The sequence below is a fragment of the Anoplopoma fimbria genome, chromosome 17, assembly GCF_027596085.1.
Source record: "Anoplopoma fimbria isolate UVic2021 breed Golden Eagle Sablefish chromosome 17, Afim_UVic_2022, whole genome shotgun sequence".
NCBI classification, from domain to species: domain Eukaryota; kingdom Metazoa; phylum Chordata; class Actinopteri; order Perciformes; family Anoplopomatidae; genus Anoplopoma; species Anoplopoma fimbria.
Window position 1 is genome coordinate 2,049,854 of NC_072465.1, and position 22,686 is coordinate 2,072,539.

The 22,686-nt window shown below is 39.3% G+C and overlaps 1 protein-coding gene across 2 annotated transcripts; it reads right to left on the reverse strand.

Moving 5' to 3' along the window:
- Positions 1 to 259: 259 nt before the first annotated feature.
- mapk14b (mitogen-activated protein kinase 14b) lies at positions 260 to 20,532 on the reverse strand. 2 transcript variants are annotated; one of them, XM_054616052.1, is made up of 12 exons: positions 20,125 to 20,532; positions 12,662 to 12,791; positions 9,632 to 9,690; positions 8,482 to 8,593; positions 7,888 to 7,917; positions 7,600 to 7,647; positions 7,391 to 7,505; positions 6,418 to 6,489; positions 3,985 to 4,064; positions 3,057 to 3,135; positions 2,578 to 2,751; positions 260 to 2,457 (listed from the first exon to the last, which is right to left on the reverse strand). In XM_054616052.1, the coding sequence occupies exons 1-12, from the start codon at positions 20,241 to 20,243 to the stop codon at positions 2,390 to 2,392; spliced, it is 1,086 nt and encodes a 361-aa protein (XP_054472027.1). In that variant the 5' UTR covers positions 20,244 to 20,532; the 3' UTR covers positions 260 to 2,389. The 2 variants fall into 2 exon arrangements, with proteins under 2 accessions (XP_054472027.1, XP_054472028.1); XM_054616053.1 differs by lacking the exon at positions 3,985 to 4,064 and adding an exon at positions 4,550 to 4,629.
- Between the last annotated feature and the right edge of the window lie 2,154 nt (positions 20,533 to 22,686).

Below are 22,686 nucleotides of genomic sequence, written 5' to 3' on the forward strand. Positions count from 1 at the left end.
TTATCGTTATATCAAATATTATTAACATTGAGCGTTGAGATTTTGAGTGCAATGCAAGTCCCCGAACTTGGGTGTTTAGTGTTTCATCCATATTTTCAATCAAGGTATTATTTAGATTATTCAGTCTCCATTTCTGATATACTTCACCTTCTTTTCTGAACGCGTTGGTGTATGCCCTACTTGTGCTGTGCTGCCATCCAGTGGTGGCATAATAACAGCTAAAACTTACCACACAACATACTGTAAACTGTTACAGGTTTGAAAAATAGTAGCCTTTATTTTCTAATGGTGGTATTTACAGGTGGTGGGGCGTGCTGTCTTAATACATGTGACAATGTAAAAAGATATGAACACATCTCGGGCAAAGAAAGCATAAACCAATAACCAAATGAACGACTGACATTTGGATATGTAAAAAGATAAATATCCTTTCTAATGTATGCAGTTGTTTTAAAATTACAAAGAACCAGGCTTCAGCATTGCCCTTCAGCATCCAGTGAGTAAACGTACACTCTTTCCCACAAACATGTGCCCTGCTAAATTATTCAAATGAATGGCAAATATATTTCTAGCATTACTCAAAAAACAGTCAATATTACAAGAATCACAGAATAATATCAAATTTTGATTTTACACACAGAGAATAAAATAATACATTAGAAAAAGCACTATATGAAAACAAGCTGTTGGAAATTAAATTGTGAAGACACTGATATTGGGGTTGACATTAGCCAGAACATCTGTGGATGTAGCTTGTATGTCACAAGGTATGATATTTCTTTTGTCAATAAATGTTTGTAGTACAGTGGTTTCCATGTCAATACAAAATGTTCATGTAGTTGAAATACATATTTTTCTTTGATGTTTTTAATTTAATTTATTAAAAAAAATATGATACTTTTGGAGGGCAGTACCTCAGGGAACACAATAAGTTAAATAAATGTTTAAGAACTGCTTTCAACTAAATAACAAAATGAACAGAAACCACTCCAAAATGGGCAGTTGCTCAAACTGATTTAAAACTATATGTTTGTCTGCAACATCTTAATAATACGTGTTGGCTCAGATACACAAGCTGTAACTGCAGTCCCCACGGCTTAACTGACGTTTGAGATTATTAACGATACATTTGGTTTCTGATACAGTAAGCTTTCCATAAATAATAAAAAGAACCTTGAATTCTGACAAATAATATTCTCTTTAACATCGATATACAAACAACATAACAAAAGATCATAAATACAGGGCAGACTGGTGCCCCCAACATTCAATAAACATTAATAGTACTGTGTTCTATAAATGCATTATGATAAAAGTACATTGTCAGTTGTGGTGGGAAACATCACATTCCAATAAACGAAAAAGCCAAATATGGCTTTGACATGCGAAGTTGTAGGTCGTGATAATGGGGACGGTAATATTCTTCTGAAACAACAGGACAGAAGTGTTAAAAGACTTGATGTGGAGAAAAGAGTAGAAACGAAACAAATGTTAAGTACGTGAAATGGATACATAAGCCTAGTCTCCATACTCTCCAAACTCATGTTTCTGTTAAAAAAGGACACAGTAAACCTTCAAATCCAGCAATGAGAACTATGAAGCCTTGAATTTGCCTTGTGGAGGATAATATTTAACATTTTAGCCTATCCTATAAATACTTGTATTAAATTACATACTGTATCTTTTTATATACCATTTTAGGCTAAACTCTAGTAATAAAATTCATATTGTCAAAGGGGTCGGCTGAGATTTGACTCATTAATTATGACTATTACACAAATACGCTGTTTGACTGAAGTACTTTTGTACAAATACTGTTTGTCATATTTACACAGTTCTATCCAATGATAGAAATAACATTCTATTTTAATGTGTGGAGGAAAGATACACAAAGACACACAGCAGTGTGAAATGATCCTATCAAACTTTTTTCCTATAATATTAATTACTGCTAAGTGGTCAATTTTTATAAAATACGTATAAGGAGTTAAATTTCTCCAAGATCAAAGAGGAAATCAGTACAAACAATAAATGTTTGAGGTAAAAACTCACTAAAAATATAAAGGAGAATTTAAAGTCTGCCTTGGCGCCTTGGGATGCAGAGTAACAAAACAGCAAAGTTCAGGGGCAGAAGGAACAGGATGTCAAGTTTTATCCCCGATATAACAACATCCCCCGGAGATGAATGACGGCAGGCACTTGAATGTCATGGTTGTGTGTGTGTGTGTGTGTGTGTGTGTGTGTGTGTGTGTGTGTGTGTGTGTGTGTGTGTGTGTGTGTGTGTGTGTGTGTGTGTGTGTGTGAAAAAGTGGTGGATAGTCACAAGAGACTGATAGTCCTTTAAGTTTCTTGGAAAACAAAAGATGGAAGAAAAGGTGCCTCATCCTCTTCAGGATTCCATCTCATCTCCATCGAACGACGGCTGCTCAAAACTGATCACCTCCTCATAGGTTAACCCTGAGAGACAATAAATAATGTGTGAGGTTATTTACAAATACATTTTGTAGCAATCTATCGGATGCACAACTTGCATCTACCTAGGTTTATACCCCAGGCATCAACAATGTGCCAACTTACTCTTCCATTCCTCAATTTCCAGCTCGCGGCTTTCGAAGCTCTGGTCGTAAGGCTCCGCTTCGGGCTCGTCGTCTGGATCGTGGTACTGTGCAAAGTACGGGTGGGCCAGAGCCTCAGATGCCGTGATCCGTTTGTCTGTGTCCAGCACCAGCATTTTCTCCAGCAAGTCCACCGCTTGAACACGGAAACAAGAGAACAGTGATGAGTATTTGAAGAGGCAAGGCAAAAAAATAATAAAAAATCCCTCTAAAGCTTTATCTATAGTATAATGTTACTGGATAGGTGTCAAAACTGTTATCACATGGTTGTGGTCAGTATTTTTCATAGTGGATTATTTAAATTGTAGAAACATGTAAAGTAATTGAGAATACCCCTGTCCAAACAACACCAAAAAAAACTTGACTTTATGATACCACTAGAGGGACTCAATGAGCCAAGATTAATGTCAGCCATGGCACGATGCAGAAAAGGGAACTTACCAAGAGGGTTGGCACCAATAAACACATCAGCAAAGTTTCTCTTGGGCATGTGGGGAAGTGAGTTAATGTAGTTCCTCGCCTGTAGGAAACGATTAAAAAAAACCAGTTAAAACATAACACAGGGGAAAGAGGCTGCACTTTGTCTTTCTACAGCGTAAAGAGACAGCTCACCAAAAAAGCCTGTAGTGTTATTCATCAACCTAGATCGTTTCGGTTTGAGTCGCATAGTTTTGGAAATAAACGCCATAGATATTTGTACCTTCTTGTTAGTATAATTGGACTATATTGCATTCGGCTTGTAGTGATCAAAGTGCCAAAAAATGTACATTTGAAACTTAAAAGCAGTGTCTCTTTCCAGAAAGATAAGGCCCAAATACCTTGTTGTTAGCAGTTTTGATATCTCAAAAACTAGGCAACTCACAACAAAACAATCCAGAATGATAAATAACTTTATAATTAAGAGGAAAAATATGTATTTTTGATATTGGGATGAACTATCCCTTTAAAATGGAAATTCTTGATTGACTGATAATTAATGTGCCTGGTGCAAAAAATATTATTACTGTGCATCCTTCCTGTAAGGCATGCTCCAAGCACTTTAACTACCACCCAAACCACACTCATTACACAAACATTGTGCCCTAATCTTCAGAATCAATGTGTGACTAACGCCACAGATCGCTCATCAGAATACACTGGCAGAGCACTTTGGGAAGCCTTGCTGAGACAAGCACAGTGAGTCAGAGAGAAAACAGGGAGTAAGTTGAGTGAGAGCAAAGGCCAAAACGCAGATGCAAACAGTAAGAAACTTAAAAACTACACATGAAGTTTAAGGGTATTCGTCTAAAAATAGTGTCTTGGCCTTGATCCCAGCTCGGGGGGGGGGGGGGGCCGGGGCTCGTGGGAAGGTGGAGGGCGCGTGTCTCACCTCGTGGCTGGGCATCCTGCTTATGAGGGAGGCCGGGGGCGTCCCCGTCAGGCGCATTATCTGCTGCAGCTGGTTTATATCTATTGCTTCCGAGTCAAGGGGCATCATAGCATGGAGGTCAGCATGTCACAGAGCATGGGGTGGTTAGGGTAGGATGTGTGTGGAGGGGTGGAAAGGGGGAAAACACATACACGCAGGTTGAGGATGAAGACACCTTCTGAGTTTTAATATACAGCAACCTTTGCCTGATGACAACCTATAATGAGGTATCCATTTATTTACAGAGATTTATGGATGATGCACCCCAGCGCTGCACTACAGGCCTCTTACTTTGTCATATGGAGAGATCATAGTGCAGGCTAAAAGGAAGTGGGAATTAAAGCTTTAAGCTCAAGTGCAAATAGAGCCATTAACAATAAACACAATTGTAGGGCAAAATAGGAGCAGCACAGAAGTAGTAGTGGAAATACAAAGTAGTAAAGTAGACTGTGTAACTCTTGCCAAGGCAACACAAACGCAGGCAGGAGGGGAAGCCCAACGGGACGGGGCGGGGCTGAACACTCACAGACTCCGAAGAGATTTTCATCAAGAGCCCAGGCCCTGAGGTTCCGACGAGCATCATTATAAGCTTCAACTGATCAATGTCTACCCCACTCACATGAAGGAAAACAGGAGGGATGGAGGGTGTTGGATAAGGAGAGAGGGGTGAGAGGTACAACAGTCAAAGCTGTCATCGGCAAAGAAAAACTTATTTCATACAAAAGAAAGGAAACAAAATGCGAACAAATGAACTACGCTAACTCGAATGTGTGCTGTTACTGAATAAAACATTTGGATGCTGAATTAAGACCGAAAGAACAATAACCCAAACTACTTTCCTGGTGGCGTGCCGTGCAGTCTTAGGTTTTTTTGCAAGTTTTCAGGCAAAAAAAGGCAAAATGTAAACAAGTAGTTCTGCAACTAATTATTGTGTTAAAATGTATCCTTCAATAATTTGGACAATGAAATGTTGACAAACAGTGAAAAATGTGTTAATCAAAACAAAACATTTTCAATCTACACATTATATAAAACAGAGAAAAGCAGCAAGTCCTTTCAATAGAGAAGCTGGAACCTGAGAATGTTTAGCATTTTTTTGGCTTGTAAAACACCTAAAACAATCTGCTAGTTGATTAATCTTATTGTTGTCGCTTTCACAAGCGAGACAAACCGGCTAAAGTGCATTTTTAAAGTCACTGAAGTGCTCACTGGCAGCTTGGAGTGATTGGTTGATGCCAGTGATCTATTGTACTAAACAAAACCAAACAAAGTACATGCAGCTGATCTGTTTAAATTTGGAAATGTCAGCATTCATTAGAAAATAAGGATGATTTCCACCCGTGATAATCTTTAGATGCAGCTCCTGCACACTGTACATTTGAATGTGCAGGAGTTTATAATAGGCAAAATCTCATTTTGGACTTTTTGCATCTTAATTATGTGTAAAGACAGACCAGAGAGACTTCCGTAATTTGTATATTCGACTACGCTTGAGGTGGGTGGCTCCGCCACCTCTGGGGGTGATTTTGATTTAGTGTGAGGGCACACATTCAAACGCACACGCACACGCACACACACACACACACACACACACACACACACACACACACACACACACACACACACACACAGACAGAGACAGACAGACCATGCAGTGAAGGAGCGAATGGCTTGATTGATCATTCAGAGTAGGAATCACAAACACAAGATGCAATACAGAAAGCTTGTGCTTTTGATCTTGAAGAGAACAATGACCTCAGTAATGTGTGCCAACGTCTGTATTTTGTGTGGTAAAGTGCGTGTGGTGAAGTGTGTGTGTGCTAACACAGAGTGTTCCTGTGTGTTCCTGTATTAAACATTGTTACGTGTTCTGCTGCATGGGAAGCTTTGTGGGAGGGAAACAGGAAGGTGTGCTGTATCTTGGAGAAGCAGTTGAGACAACAGTGGGCAGCGCTGAGTCATAGACTGCAGGGGACTCTTAACTCCCATCACATGAATGCACACACACACACACACACACACACACACACACACACACACACACACACACACACACACACACACACACACACACACACACACACACACACACACACACACACACACACACACACGCACACGCACACACACACACACGCACACACACGCTTCCTTGACTATTTTGGCATGCAGCTCACACAAGTCAATACTCAGCAATGCTTTTGGGTCAGCTTGAAGTAAGTGAAACTGTGCATGTGTGTTTCTGAAACACTGTGGTATTAACAGATTACATACACAGTAGAAGAGTATGCATCCATCTACTTCCTCTTCTAGATCCACCAAAGACCTACAGAACAGGTTGACTCCAAGGAGCCATTTTATGTTTGCACGGCAATGACAGCGGTGGAAGGATACGGTCTGTGCCAGGGAAGAGCGTCTGTCCAGTAAGTAGTTCAGCCATGATGCAGCCCACCGACCAGATATCCACTATCGCACGTTATAGAGAAAGACATGCAGCACAGTGAATACTTGAAAATATTATGCAACTTCTGTTTCATATTCAGTATCAGTTCCTTCATTTCCCCAAGCTTAAGTTTGGCAAATCATAGTGCAGAGCAATAAGGCTGCCCGTGGGACTCATACAGGGATTTCAGAATAAATTGTATTGTCTGCAATGGCTCTTTCATACTTTCAACAATTCAGCATGCTTTTTTTTGAGGATTTTAGATGTACAATGTTGTCGTTGTTGAGCTGTGATATCCGTTTTTGTCACATATTCTTTTGTGCTGTACATCTTCTGCAAAGACACTCAAATAAGAGTGAGTCGAACTCTTAGTTTTATTTGACAATGTTTGCATTTTAATTTAGTGTTCAAGACTAAAAAAGAAACTAAAATTGCTGGTGACAAATAAGCATGCTATTTGGAAAAACATTCTAAAAACAGGAACTCATCAACATTGCCCTTTGGCAAAGCTAAAAGTCATTTCTTTTTATATCTATTTGACCATCTATACCAACACCACAAAGCCATTTAAGACAACTGCTTTGGGTGGTGTTGCACCTTAATGTCATGTTGATTCCACCAGAAAATTGAAAAGCTGGCCTAGTTCATCTATAATCGCCCAATCATGTCTTATGTAATAAAGTTTTAACAAGTGACGCTACAGAAAACAGCTACATATTTCATTATTTCTATATCTATATATAGCAATGTTACTGCAGACAACAAAAACTTCCAATATTGTTCAATTAATGGTTTTGTCAAATTGAATTCTGAAATTTGTGAATTATGACCACCCAAAGCTATTTCAATCGTGTGAAATTGCACGTAATGTAATTCTACATTTAGTTGTAGCTCAAATCATTATGATTGAGTCACTGTGTGTACCTGTCATGTTGTAGTGCATCCAGTTGAGCATGATCTCTGGGGCGCGGTACCACCGGGTGGCTACGTAGCCTGTCATCTCATCATCTGTGTGCCGCGCCAAACCAAAGTCCAGGATCTTAGGGACAAAGTGATTTTGTAAAGGTGTTCTATTCCACGTGATCATCTAAATCATATGCGGTGAACCTTGTTTCAAGTCGACCATTTCTCACCTTGAGCTCACAGTCTTCATTCACAGCCAGATTACTCGGCTTCAAATCCTGAAGAGAAACGGGGGCAAGAAGGAAAAGTTAAAACTGAAGTAATGGATACAGAAGTAATGGAGAAGTATCCTGCTGCTCTGCGCCTGGGCCTGTTTATGTTTCCCAACAATCATACAGTTTATGTGGTTATTCATTGTTTTGGCTTTTGTCAGGAGGTTTGATTAGCATAAGACATGTAATCCCTGAGAGAATCCATCAGGACTGAAGTATATTTAAAGACATAAACAGTCAACTTACTCGGTGGATGATATCTGCAGAATGGATGTACTGTGGGGAAAAGAAAGAGATTAAACTTATATTTCACTCTCAATTTGTAGAACACAGTACAGGATATTTAATTTGCCATTTATGTGCCTTCATTATACTTTACTGTGTTTGTTTGTCGGTAATAACATGTTGGATCCGAACACCAAAATACTATAAGTTCTGCCAACCATTTCCCTATTACTATCTTCTTTTTAAATCCATCGTTCAACAAGTCATTTTATGGTGACAAACATCAAGTCATTTTTCTAATCAGAAATAGTAAATTGCAGTAACTTCTGTCTCAGATAGCTTTTTCATTCTTACTTTGGTGTCAGTGTTTCAGATGTCAAAGTTCAGTTCTCAATCTAAAGCTTATTAACAGGCATCATAACTACAACAGGTAATAGAAAAAAATAAATAAATAGACCAATTCTCATTCAGTGGGCCATCAGATAGACTAAGAGACACCTTTTTTTCTTTTTTTACTAAATCTCAAGTATGTTTCTACAGCTACTCAACCAAATTGGAAAAACTTATATTTAGTACTTTCAAGAGTTCTCCTGTTATGCTGGGAGCTTCACTGACCTTTAGGCCTCTGAGAATCTGGTAGATGAGGAACTGGACGTGGTCATCGGTCAGCTTTTGACACTTGACGATGTTGTTGAGGTCTGCACCCATTAGGTGGGTCACCAAGTACCTGTGAATCATACAGTGCAGCCGATGAGATGTGGTCTCCAAATGTCTGTCTTTGTCTTCTGCAGCTCTCTTTATTTCATTGGGTTGATGTAGTTTATAAAGTGCTTTGTAACTTTATTGTGACAAATTATTTTAAAATCCCTGTATGACCATAAGCAATAATGACTTCATGAAACACTGAATTTATAAGTTATTTTCTATTCTGTGTAACTTTGCCAACATAAAAAAAAGACAGCGGGCCATGCATCATTTATGCACAAAGGGAGAAAGGGAAAGAAACTGACATGAAGAGTAGGAAAAGGAAAATGTTTGATTGTTTCACTTATCTTTTCTTGATAGTGGAATGTTTATTCAGCCAACAAACCAGCTGAAGAGGGCCAATTATAATATAAGTGTATATCTCAAGTTTCTGCCTAGTACATTAGCTCAATCTGACAGCAACACAGCAGTTGTTGGCTGCCTTGTAAATACAACCGCTGCATCTGCTTCTCTTGCAGTGCGATGGATTGGTTGCACAACTGCTTTTATTACTGGTCACATGAAGGAGAAATGTCACATCTTTATTGTGCAACTTCAGTGTTAGGTGTCTGTTGAGTTGATTCATCTCACATTTCAACAAATGTGCTACATGCTGATGACGCCATACCATGCAGAGATTTCAAGGACACTAACTGAATATTCTCTGCGCACACGCACACGCACACACACACACACACACACACACACACACACACACACACACAGTACCCCCAGAGACTGCCAGATGGCTGTTACCATGGAGACTAGCTGTGATGTGCATAGTGCACAAGTTCAGCATACAATCACCTTGGTAAAACCTGCTGGACTCACATGAAGTTAGGAGCTGCAGGGTTATGATGGGTTTGTAGCTCTACTAGTACTATCGTGTTCATCTTGCCATCATCTGCTGGTATGAAGGGTTCCATTGTGTGAGAATGAAGAAAACTAAAGAGAGCTTAGGACAGAATGCAAACAACAACAAAAAGACAGAGGCAGAGGAAAAACTAAAAGTGTGACTTACACATCGTTGAATTCCTCTAAGCTTGTCGCTGGTGTGAAAACGTCTAATAGACCAATCACCTGGAGGGAAAAACAGAGGTCAAAGGTCAGAAAACAAACAAAATATGTTTTTGTGACAGAGATTCCAAATGAACAAACACACAGTTTTCATTTAGTTTTTGACTAACAACCATTTAATAAATTTGAATATCAGCATGCATGCTTTAAATGCAAAAACACATTTTGACAACAAACTGACAACAAACAACCACTTCTATGAAGCTAACCTCCGTTTTCAAGGACTCGTGCTAGCCTTTATGTATAGTGACGTACACTAAGTTATCCTCGCGCTCTGTTTTGGGTAGCAGTCATTTAGTCACATAAATGGAGCTGATAACAATCACAACAGATATGATTTCAGAGGAAGCGGCGAACATTATCTGTTTAAGTTTGTACATGATGACAAGACAGGCACCAGTGGTGTTATATGATGTGTCTAGGTGTGAACAATGTAAAATATACATTTGGCACAGAAGCAATGTGTCATACTGGATTGGATTACATTCAACTTCAAACAAAGCCAAGTTGTTTCTAGCAAATTCTTAAATCTTAAGCGTGTTCTATTTGTTTGTATTTATCCACATTGCAAAGGCTTGAAGGATTAGATACATTAAGTGTTTTTAGTTGGTACACGTTCCTTTTGAAAGATCTCTTTTCTACAGATACATTTGTGAATACATGACAGGCAAAACAAAGACAACATGTCAAAGTGACAGATAATGATCGTGTTAGATAAATATCTACACATAACAGACTTGTTTTTCTGTTTTAACAGAGCATAAAAAGAGAGAAAGAGGACAAAGACTGGAAGCATATTAGAGGATTATCATGTGTGTGTGTTTGTGGATATACAGTACATGTATATGCACACATTCATGCATGTACGTGTGCATGCTCGCACACTGGCAGAGAGCAGCCCTGAGGCCTACCCTGCCCCTACCCTTGCAAGAGAGAGAGACTGAGGAGGATAGGTATTGTAACAACACAGGAGCAGCCCGCCCACACAGAGCATAAAACCAGAGCTGATTGGTGGGCAGGAGCCACAACAATCATCTGATTGGTCCACACAGGCTTTCCAAAATCACAACCCGGGGAGTCTCCTGGCAACAGCGTGAGCACAACACAGAATCCCTCTCTGTGTAAAGCATAGGTAGGTATTAAAATGCTTTGATGATTTAAGATGAAAAAGCACAGCTTTATGCAATACACCCTGTTATGATTACACAGAAACAACAGCATGCTCATTAATGATCACTAACAGCAATATAACCTATTTAATAAGCTGTCTGCACCACCACACCATAATTTAGCAGTGCAAGTCAGTTTTTTACTGACATTTTTTATACAGAATCGGCTTCTTGTATTTGGCACAGTGATATAGGCACGACTCATAATAATCCTGGTAAACCCATGTAAATCCAAAAGAATGCACTGAGATATTTTACCAGTAGTACCAGTTGTTGCACCGTGCAACATTAATTCCCAAACTGTCTTATAATAGTGCTCCAGCTGTTTCAGTAGTGAAATGAAACAGGATTAAAGATGTTGTATGAAAGCGATACAACATCCTCCCTCAGAGACTTTCCATACTTTTCCTCTGCGTGTGTGTGTCATCTAAAACTGCTGTGCTTCACAGCGCCTGCAGGTTGACGATACTGGAGAAAGCACCAGTCCACCCTCTCTCTCACCAGTGAGCTCTCATAACAAGCTATTTCCACCTATTACAATGGCTAAAAGCAAACTATGGAGGGAACTCTCCTACATTGTAAAATTCCCCCTTTTTTGACAAATACCACAGCACCAACAGAGACTTCTAGTCTTACACACACACACACACACACACACACACACACACACACACACACACACACACACACACACACACACACACACACACACACACACACACACACACACACACACACACACACACACACACACACACACACACACACACACACACACACACACACACACAATTCAACAGTGGGATCGCTCCCACACAGTACAAGAAACCCGTCAACTGCAGCTCAGCTTGAGGAATCATAACCACTGCTGTTACATAACATAAGAGGATGCACACTAGTTGGTCAAAGTGTTATCTGAATCTACCAACAACACAGAAAGTAGAAGCTATGTATGTGTATTCTACATGGACAAGTGTCCGCACGCCTTGTACTTGCACATAAACACAGAATACTAAAACACAAGCAGATATTGTAAAGGGGAACTTACGCCACTGCCCTAAAACATTAAAGTAAAATGGCATGCAACAAAATGAGACATCAGGAACGGTCTCCACAGAATGTGAGGGGACTGCTGTTGTAAACCTGTTTGGTGACTCACTGCTCACCAAGCAGTGAAGCACAACATGCTTTGTTCACTTGTAGGGAAAACCTCTTCACCTACCACAGTCCCCCTTACTTTAGGCCATTGTGCTCATGTGTGTGTGTTTATGCTGACACACAAGAAACCAGCTTATGCCTTCTTAGGTTCGCTGAGTGAGGCGTTTGGTTGCACAGCAGACCCTGATCAATAGTTTTCATAGTGGATGTCTGTTCATTAAATTGTAACCTGAGTGACTATAGATTGTTATGAGTGTGTCAAATATATGCAGTGTGTTTAAATCATACATGACAATAAGTGCCTTCAAATGCCTTGTCTGGTGGCCCAAAGTTCAATTTCACACTTAGAATAAGACATGTTCCTAGTTTTAGCTCCCTATCAATTCCTCTGTCACGTGGGTCTCCAAACACATAGCTACAATCCTGAGGGCAGATCTCAATGATCTCCAGCAATCCTGATAAGCTACGAGTCAACAAGGACAGACAGTCTGACAATGTAACCTGTGGTGATTAGTGCCTGCTTCTGCACGTTAGTACTCACTGTGCTATAACCTCATGTGCATGCATACAAACAGGAGGCAGGGCATGGCGAGGGATTTAAAGGCCGGTCGCTGGAGGTGAGGGCGGGTTGGTTGCAGGCGACTTACATTCTCGTGCTTCATGTGTTTCAGCAGCCGCAGCTCTCTGTAGGTTCTCTTTGCGTGGATGATGGACTGGAAGGGTCTGGACAATTTCTTCACTGCAATCTTCAGGCCTGTCTTCACGTCATACACCGAACTGAAAGAGACAGTGTTTAAAAACTGGTTAGACCTTGATTGTCAAAAGTGAAAACATTACATCAGCCTTATAATCAAAACCTTAAATATTTCCCTTTATTAGACTGAGAATGACACGTTTCTCTGGACTGCTTAGGCGGCTTTAACCCAGTTAACAAGGCAGATAATTGCATAACTCTTGGTTTGGGATCGCTTCCTATTATACTCGGCAACCTAAGGCTGTATGGGGGAACATGACTGAACATGACAACATTGGATACAACAACGAAAGAGTGTGCATCGTTCACGTTGTTTAAAGAATGGTGGGTAGGGTAAGCTCAGCCATTGTAAATATATAATTACAGCTCCATTAGTTAATGTTATATTCTTAACTCCTTTAAGAAATGACTACAACATGTCTGTTTGTTGAACCAATCACTCAAAGCATTATCATAGGAATGTCTACAGTATTTAAATAACAAGAATGTAAAAATGATAAATTATTTTTAAAAAATAGGAACAAACTCTCTAAATAGCTGTCAACTTTGCAAATGCAAAAGCTGAATTTGCATATCCAGGTTAACTGAACTCAAAATCAGCAACTGCCCTGTGATTTTACTGGAGCTGTCCATGTAAAATGTGTGTGTGGCTGCGCTTGCTTCAGTCATCACTGATCCCGTCATTCATTGTCTTACTCATTTCATTGTAACGATGGAACAGAATACATCATTGTCACCGTGGAGGCAGTGTAAAGAAGAAAGAAAAAGAACAGGTGTGGCAAAAAGGACATAGACAACTGAAATGTAACATAAAAGCTGGGAGTGAAATGTGCTATACTTCCATTGCCATAAAATGAGCAATAAACAAAGGCTGTTCCTAAAATCTGTCGAATATGTTTTAAGATGGAACCAGTAAAAATCAACACACTTGTCCACAGACAAACAGACAGAGGCACTGACATTGTGAGGTTGTCGGAAAAAGAGGCAGATGGGCTTTGCCTCCCCAAGAAGCATGACATTGCTGTTATTCCTGTGTGATGATCTATTAGGGAACACAACCCACTTATAATAAACCACATTCCTTCTAGGTCAATCACTTGAGCTGCATCCCAAATGGATGATTGCAAAAGCATGTCAAAGAAAAGAATCTGTGCTCAGTGTGCCAAAAAGTATTGTTTCCCCTTCTTGTGGTCTGACCATGTGTGTGTGTGTGTGGGGGGGTAGAAATGTAAATAGGGGTTTTTCATCTAAATGCTTTTGCAAACTACTGAATAAACAAAAATCCAGGGGGACCTGCAGGGATTGGTTAAAACTCATTATAATGGTGCAAACCACTAAAACTACCTGAACTATCTTAACTACTGACCCAGTATCAGCTGCACTGTGGCCCTTTCAGCTAGGAGTTTGAGGCCATGTTAACACTACATGTTACGGGAAGAGAAAAGAGTCATTTCCTTTGGACATATTGCACAAACTGGTGATATGAACTGTTGACCTTTTACCGCACATGACTGGGAACTCAGCATACCTGTGTTACAGTGTACAACACCACTAAAAGTAGGATTGAAAATAAGTCTGCCTTGGAGCACAGAGTTATGGTGCAGAATGCCATTCATCCATAATGAGAACATTTAAGATGGGCAGTATGTTCTTCCAGTAAGTAGGAGATAATCTCCCACACCCACTTTACTCTGTGTTCCAGGCTTGCAGAATAACTGGTGTATGTGTCACTTGTGGAGGGGAAACCCATACTTAGTAAACACAGAGTATACCAACGCTAAATGACAAAAAACAAAAGACACACGCACAAAAACAAAACTGATGCTAATCTGCAGGACAAACAAGACAGGTCTAAGCATACACCATCCAATTAGTCTGTAATAAACGGAAGTGCAATAACAAATGACCATAAAAATGTGGGCTGTAAAAAGGAGCAGCCTTATGAGACCGAGATCACAGGGGAGGAGTGATCGTCAGCAGAACGTTGTTGACTAACAGACAGAGTGAGCAGACAGGCAGATGTGTACTTTAAGGGAATTGTGGAAATGTCTGAAGTAAGTGTCATGTCCTTCCTCTTGCCATCAACTCTCTTTACTTGAGAAATTAGACTCACAAAAGATTTAAAAGAGAAGAATCAAGGCTATTACAACATTTCTCAGGGCTTGGAGAAATAAAAAAACTCCCCACAGTCACCGAAAAAGTATTGCATTTCTTGCGCAGCTTAAATTAAAAGATGCATTCATGGTGTTTTTTTCCTCTACCTTGTCCAACCTGCACATATAAACACCCATGTATGAATAAGTAGCTTATCAGAGTCTTGACATGTGGGTGAACTCTTGCTGACGAACATGGCTAGCACTATATAATCTTGGCAGACAAACATCACAAGCCTTATTGCTGCATGTGGAGTGATTATAATTACCATAAGTGTTACAGGAAGCATATACTACACTACACTACAACATGCTGTGTATTTCATCTAGGATGTTACACGTCATCTGGTAAATGACAAGCGTCTTGACTTAAACAAAACTTTTATTATCAATATATTCAGCATTAAATCTGATGTTAAAGTAAGCACCTTATCAGGAGCATATGATCACACACGTTTAAGACCAGCACTACAGGAAGAAAATATCACTAAAACATCCTCGTGCATATTAAATGACAACCCGTTTCTGAAGCATTTAACTTCTTAGACACATCATCCATACAAAATTTTAACAAAAAAGCCTAACCCCATGAGTTGGCATAATATTCAAATGCATACTTCCCCATCTATGAATGAAATAAATACACAAAAATACCCAAGAAGATATTCAGGTTTTCCTTCAGAAACTTAAAATGCATTTGTCCTTTGAGATCTTCTCATCCATCATGGAAAGGACACAGGTATATGGGCTTGTGGATATTGAGATTTTTTTAATTGGTTTATGGTTATGACAGGAACTAACAAGCATGAGATGACAGTCTGGTAGAACATCGTGGACTCAAAGGCAACGTAACCAGATGGGAGAAGAGGAACAAGTTTTTATTGAGCATGTTTTTAGTTGTTCAGCAGTGCACGGATCTCTCTATCATGATGCACCTTACTCTTTATCATTAAGCGTTTTGTTATAAGCATTATGACCTGAGATACAGTAATGCTTCCCCTCACACAGTATCATAAACGGGCAAATGAGTTTTGCTGCTGACCTTTTATCAATGTAACCATGGCAAGCATTATGATTTCTTAATCTGGCTCTGTTTGAAAAGAACCACGCTTGCGGTGATTATGACCTCAGTGAAAGTAAGATAACATGTTTAAGGTGTTTACATAGCATTAGCAATAACGTCAGTATTTACATCTCTAATTTAATCATCGCAGGAACACACTCATTTTCCGATCTGCTCTGATAGAATAGATATCCGCTGCTCTGCTAACAGTCCTACTAATTAAAGCAAACCTTAACAATACTTAATGAAGAATGTGCCTCCTAGTGTGTCCACCTTACATACGTTTTTCGTGGAATTTGAACAATTTAATTGCAAAAAGGTTGTCTCTTTATGCATCTCAGCACCCATGGTGTCTGCATGCCAAGATGTTTTGGGTATCTAAAGCCTTGTTCATAATTGTATACCAAAATGAATGGTTTTACTCGCCTAAGAGCACAGATGCATTGAGTCATGATCACATGACTGAATGGAGTTAAAGTCATTCAAATTGCGGGTTTTAAATGTAAGCCTCCGGTTTGTTTGGATAGCTGACAAGTCAGCACACACATCTCTGAGGTTAAAACCAAGTGTGTCAGCCAAACCCACAATGTGCACCTTCTCACCAACTTGGCTACATCATAGGGTTGTGCAATATAACATACAGATCTTGTTTTTCATGCCACATTTAAGTGAAAGCCCTTTAAAAATTGCAAATTTCCCCGCTGCGGGACTAATAAAAGGATTATCTTATCTTATTTTAAGGTCACAGAGGCAATAAGCAAAGCGCAGGATTTAACCAGAGCGCATTGGGCTGGGCCTGTGCACAGAAACCTTTCTGTGTCATAAAATAAGCAAATCAATAGCAGTTTAAAATGCAAATGTGTTTTGAGAATGAGGGAACACCCAAAGATCAATTATATGAATGTCTGAAGGAAAGCAGGAAAACCCAAAGTTTCTTCACAACTTCCAAGTTCTGATGATCAATTACTGCTTTTGCTGATTTCTGCAACGGTTGATTATTTGCACCCTGAATTTGTATTTTATTTTCTCAAAAATTTCGTTTAAAATGTTAAGTAAAATGCCTCATAGTGGTCAGCAACAAATATTGCACTGGACTGTCTGTGCATATGCCATTTGTTAAAAGGTAGGGAAATTACCATTATGATTACAGCAAAACCAAAAACACTTAGATAATGGGTTTTTTTTAGCCATGATTCATTTCCCTGCACTGAGCTAAAAATGAGCAATTGATTTAGTATGCAAACATGTCCCATGAGCCTGTGAGTGCATGGGTTTTGTACTTTTCTACTCAGCTGAAAAACGTAGACCGGTCAACACGAGGCACTCAACACACAGTCCATATTGTAATCCCAGCCAGCGGCATTCACTGCCAGCACTTTCTTACCACGCTAGCTCTGGATCCACTCCAAGTCTGACATTTAGAAAATAGAACAAAGGTCAGAAATAAGGAGAAAGTAGTAGTGATGTTTTCTAAGAAGACTTGTATTCGAGTGACAGGTTGATGATAAAAAAAGATTCACAAACCCACATAGTAAATACGTTCAACATTTAAAGGTTGGGAAGAATTCAAGCCTAGAGCCTGAGGAACGGCATGGCAGCAACAACAACAACAAAGACTAGTCCTGCTGGCCAACAGCCGTGACATACTGGAGTAGGTGCTGTGAGGTTATTTATACATTTCAGATACCTTTTAAAGGGTTTTAATGACACCCTGCTGTTTGACCACTTTGCCTGCTTAATTGATTGTGCGTTATAGTATTCAAAAGGCTTTGTGATCGTATGATGTTTCAAAGCTGACAGTTCCCTGCCCTGGTTGGGGATCTAGTCAAATACAAAAGGAAAACACTGAGGATATTCTCTTTCAATGCAACTACAAAGTAGCTGCAGCAGGTGACAAAGAGAATACAGTTGGCTTTTTTGTGGGGATGTGAATCTTTAAGAAAACTACGATTCAAATGGGTAATTAAGCTAACTGGTCATGATGACAGTCACTTTCTGGCCGGAAGCTTAAGTCTTTTGTCTGTATGACAATAATGAAATGAAAATGTAATTTTTCTGACCAACATCGCTGCTTAAAATGTTTTTCTATAATTGTTCTAATAATATTCTCTGTTGAAATTATTCATAAAAATGGAAAACACACTAGAAATAGAACAAGTCTTCTATGTTAAACAGCTAATAACAACTTCTTAATTAATTTGACTCTAAAAAATAAGCACACAATCAATGACCCTGGGTTTGAGCTCAGGAGATTCAGACTGCTAAAAAGTAGGCTTTGATCAGTACGAGTGTGAGAATCCCTACAGCTAGCTGGAATGCATCTACACAATACCTCTTGCATGTTCAAATCATCTGTTTCGCTCACAATCGAGTCCTCCCCTTCGCAAAAATCAGTGTCTTAAAATCAAACAATTGTGTCGTAAATATACTTCCATAGTGCACAGTTCTGCTTTTTGGTTTCGTCACTTAACCTAGATCAACAACATACATAACTCGATTTGGGGCATTTGTGAATTGAACAGGGCAACCATCAGGATTCTTATGGAAACCCATTATTTCACCCACCCCTACTTTTTTGTGCAAACTGTGGAGCACCAAGGCCAGACATTACTACATTACTAATCAAAGAGAATCGAATGAGAAGATGAGCACACCTTTTTTTTATTATTATTATTTATTATCAGCACTCTTTTGGTCATGATAGAGGTGGATGTTATTTATACACATCACAGGATTTAGCCTCACATATATTCCTGTGATGACCTGCTATTCATGCATTGCATCATACAATAGTATGCCCAGTGATTGTTGTGAGTACAATACAATAAGGTCATGGTTTACTCTTTATTCACCACTAATAACTGCAGCTGTGGCACATGAGGTAGAGCGCTTGTCCCGTAACCACAAGGTTGGTGGTTCAAACCCCTCTACCGGCAACATGCCGAGGTGTCCTTGAGCAAGACACCTAACCCCAAGTTGCTCCCCGGGCGCTTCATTGCAGCCCACTGCTCCTCCGGGATGGGTTAAATGCAGAGAAATAATTTCCCCGCTGTGGGACTAATAAAGGATTATCTTATCTTATCTTATTTAAAAAAAGACATTAGATGAAAGCAGGTATTAAGAAGAGATTTAAAGGAATATATATGAAGTTTGCCTTCCTGAGATCCACATGCATTTGGTACTTGTGCTGTTTACAGTATCGTTTTGACAAATAAATTATAACATGTAAAGTAAGCACAGAGAGATATTTGAAGCCAGGGATTGCCATCAACTGAAGGTATGTTTGGATTAATCCCATTTTATTTTTAGCTTGTCTTCTTCTACTATCTTATCTTATCTCTTACATTCACATCACTTGTTGAAGATGATTAAGTAGGGTCAAAACTAACAGTTAAAGTTAAAATCACAGCACGACTTAGTGATGACTAAAAGGCACAGCTGAGGCCACTACCACTACCACTACCTAACCTCGGGACTCTGAGTCATGGGTGTACCACAACGGGAGAAAGGGTGACATCATTCTAGAGTCATCACCGTCGTCGAATGGGCTCCTGTAGAAAGCTCTCACTGTGCACAAGGGGGCCTACTTTCCGAAAACCATGTGACCTTCTGGTACTCTGCAGGCTGCACCCAACTAGAAAATGCATAATGCACGCAATGTGCGGATGTGTTGGTTGTACGTGCAAGACTGCAATACTATTGTAGTGGAAGGGGACTATTTCTTATTCTGCAGATGATGCAAACATGGGCATGGCACTGATCAACACTGTGCAAAAGACAAGCCTGATAAACGAGATCATTCTCCTTCTGCATGTTTAACACTGTGGGGAAATCTAGTGCAACCTGAGTTTACTGAGAATTAGACATTATATTTGTTTACTTGACAAAAAAAAAAAAAAAAAAATGTGCACAAAAGAAAATAAAATCCCCCACCCACCCTGAAAAGCATGCATGATGTGTCATCTGCATCTAACAGCCAAATAAAATGTAAACAAAAGGACACTGATATTTCACCCTCCTTCCACGGTTACCCCCCTCACAGGCTGACAACCAGCCCCGCAGAGAGGCACCTCTGCCGGGCCTCTGTGGGCGGTGGGACCCCGTCTGTCTCTCGATAGTAACCCTGCAACCACTGCTTACCACACGGATCCGTAAGCACCGGAGCCCACTGGAGATAAGTTCTGGTACCGCTCCGGGACCTCCCACACGGTTTTGTTGAGCTCCTGACGGTAGAAAGTAGGTCTCTCCTTCTGCGACATTCCTGCGGATTTACCAGCCGCGTAGCGACAAAACAAGCCAGCGGAAACTTCTTCTTCTCCTCTCTCTCTCCTCCTCTCCACCCCGAGAAACTAAACACACAGACGGTCCCGGATCTCACAAAACTTCCGCAGCCCAGTCGTGCAAATTCTGTGCAGTTGTGCATAAAAAAATCTGCACCTTCTTGGAGACAACTTCCTCTAGAAAACACGCTCAGGTCAGGAAGCAGCCTGGACTAGCTTTCGCTGAATTTTTTCGCACTGTTGTCGTGACCGCGCACGTCCCTTCGTCTGTGAACGCGCCCGGCAATAATTGTTATTCTCGCGAGAACTGGGGGTCGAGAACTTGAGGGAATTGGAAACTTGGGATACCCCCACCCCCACCCTGCTCCTACTGAAAACATGAGAGGGAATCTCCCAGTCAGTTAGATAAGATAAGATAAGATAAGATAAGATAAGATAAGATAAGATAAGATAAGATAAGATAAGATAAGATAAGATTTAAGATAAGATAAGATAAGATAAGATAAGATAAGATAAGATAAGATAGTAGAAGAAGACAAGCTAAAAATAAAATGGGATTAATCCAAAGCTGTGCCTTTTAGTCATCACTAAGTCGTGCTGTGATTTTAACTTTAACTGTTAGTTTTGACCCTACTTAATCATCTTCAACAAGTGATGTGAATGTAAGAGATAAGATAAGATAAGATAGTAGAAGAAGACAAGCTAAAAATAAAATGGGATTAATCCAAACATACCTTCAGTTGATGGCAATCCCTGGCTTCAAATATCTCTCTGTGCTTACTTTACATGTTATAATTTATTTGTCAAAACGATACTGTAAACAGCACAAGTACCAAATGCATGTGGATCTCAGGAAGGCAAACTTCATATATATTCCTTTAAATCTCTTCTTAATACCTGCTTTCATCTAATGTCTTTTTTTAAATAAGATAAGATAAGATAAGATAAGATAATCCTTTATTAGTCCCACAGCGGGAAATTTGCAGACTTACAACAGCGTAGAGTAAAGTGCACACAAGAGACATAGTAGAAGAAGACAAGATAAAAAATAAAAAATAAAAATAAAATAAAACAAGTATTATAAATAAGCAATAAAAAAAAAAACAGTAGAAAAAACAACAATAACTGAAATATTATATTTACAGACAGAGAAAAACAACTATTTTAACTATTTTTAACTTTTTTAACTATTATTGCACAGTGTAATGTGTAATGTATTGCACAGGTTTTTATTGTCATGTTATTATTACATTACATTACATTACAGTCATTTAGCAGACGCTTTTATCCAAAGCGACTTACAGGAAGTGTATTCAACATAGGTATTCAAGAGAACTACTAGTCACCAGAAGTCATAAGTGCATCTCCTTTCTTAAACAAGCATCTTAAAGCATAAACCAGAGCAAAAGTACAGTGCAGAGGCAAATTACTACGAGAACAATAATTGCAACAGACTAATACGAATAGGATAAGTGCAGTAAACAAATACGAATTCAATAAGTGCAGCGAACTGATACGAATACAGTGCATATTATGTTATTATTGTCATGTGTCATGTGGTCTGCTGGGAGCAGAGTTGGTTGTGCAGCCTGACAGCAGCAGGAAGGAAGGACCTGCGGTACCTCTCCTTCACACTTGACAGTTTTACCTCCTTAAACGTTTGTAAGATATAATGACGTAATATAATACAACCACACCAGAAGTACTACCCTGAGCCTTCCACTCAGCACTTATTGTATTCGTATTAGTTTATATATATATATTCCTTTATTCCTTAGTTTGTTGCACTTATTGTATTCGTATTAGTTTGTCCCTGCACTGTACTTTTGCTCTGGTTTATGCTCTTAGATGCTTGTTTAAGAAAGGAGATGCACTTATGACTTCTGGTGACTAGTAGTTCTCTTGAATACCTATGTTGAATACACTTATTGTAAGTTGCTTTGGATAAAAGCGTCTGCTAAATGACTGTAATGTAATGTAATGTTTAAAGGAAGATGTATGATTAATGACTTATCAAATATAAAGCATAATTAAGATTTGTGCTTATACAGATCAACATTTAAGACTATTTAATACCAAAATAAACATATCTATAAATACAAAACATATTAATTGACACAACTAGCAGTATTCATCAATGTATCATAGCACACACCTAAATGTGGCAAAGGGCCATCAGTTGTTTTTATTAGCAGCAAATTTAGTTGCACGTGTAATCAAGGTGTGGCAGGCCACTGTGAGCTGATTACAAGGTAAGGTCTAACAGCTGAATAGGCAATTTGTAAAACTGCATCCTCAAGGACAAAGGATCATTACAAATAGGCCTTTTCCATGGTAAAAAAAAGAATATTGAAATGTCCATAGAAGATGCAGGTGTTAATATTAGATAAATGATGGCTGAGACACTGGGACACTTGAATGG

Excerpts from the sequence above, each read along its gene's own strand:
- mapk14b (XM_054616052.1), bottom strand. The coding sequence starts at position 20,243 with ATGTCGCAGAAGGAGAGACCTACTTTCTACCGTCAGGAGCTCAACAAA. Across the intron at positions 9,691-12,661 it reads AACACATGAAGCACGAGAAT|GTGATTGGTCTATTAGACGT; the intron begins GTAAGTCGCCTG and ends TTTTCCCTCCAG. Across the intron at positions 2,752-3,056 it reads TATTGGTGCCAACCCTCTTG|CGGTGGACTTGCTGGAGAAA; the intron begins GTAAGTTCCCTT and ends TCCGTGTTCAAG.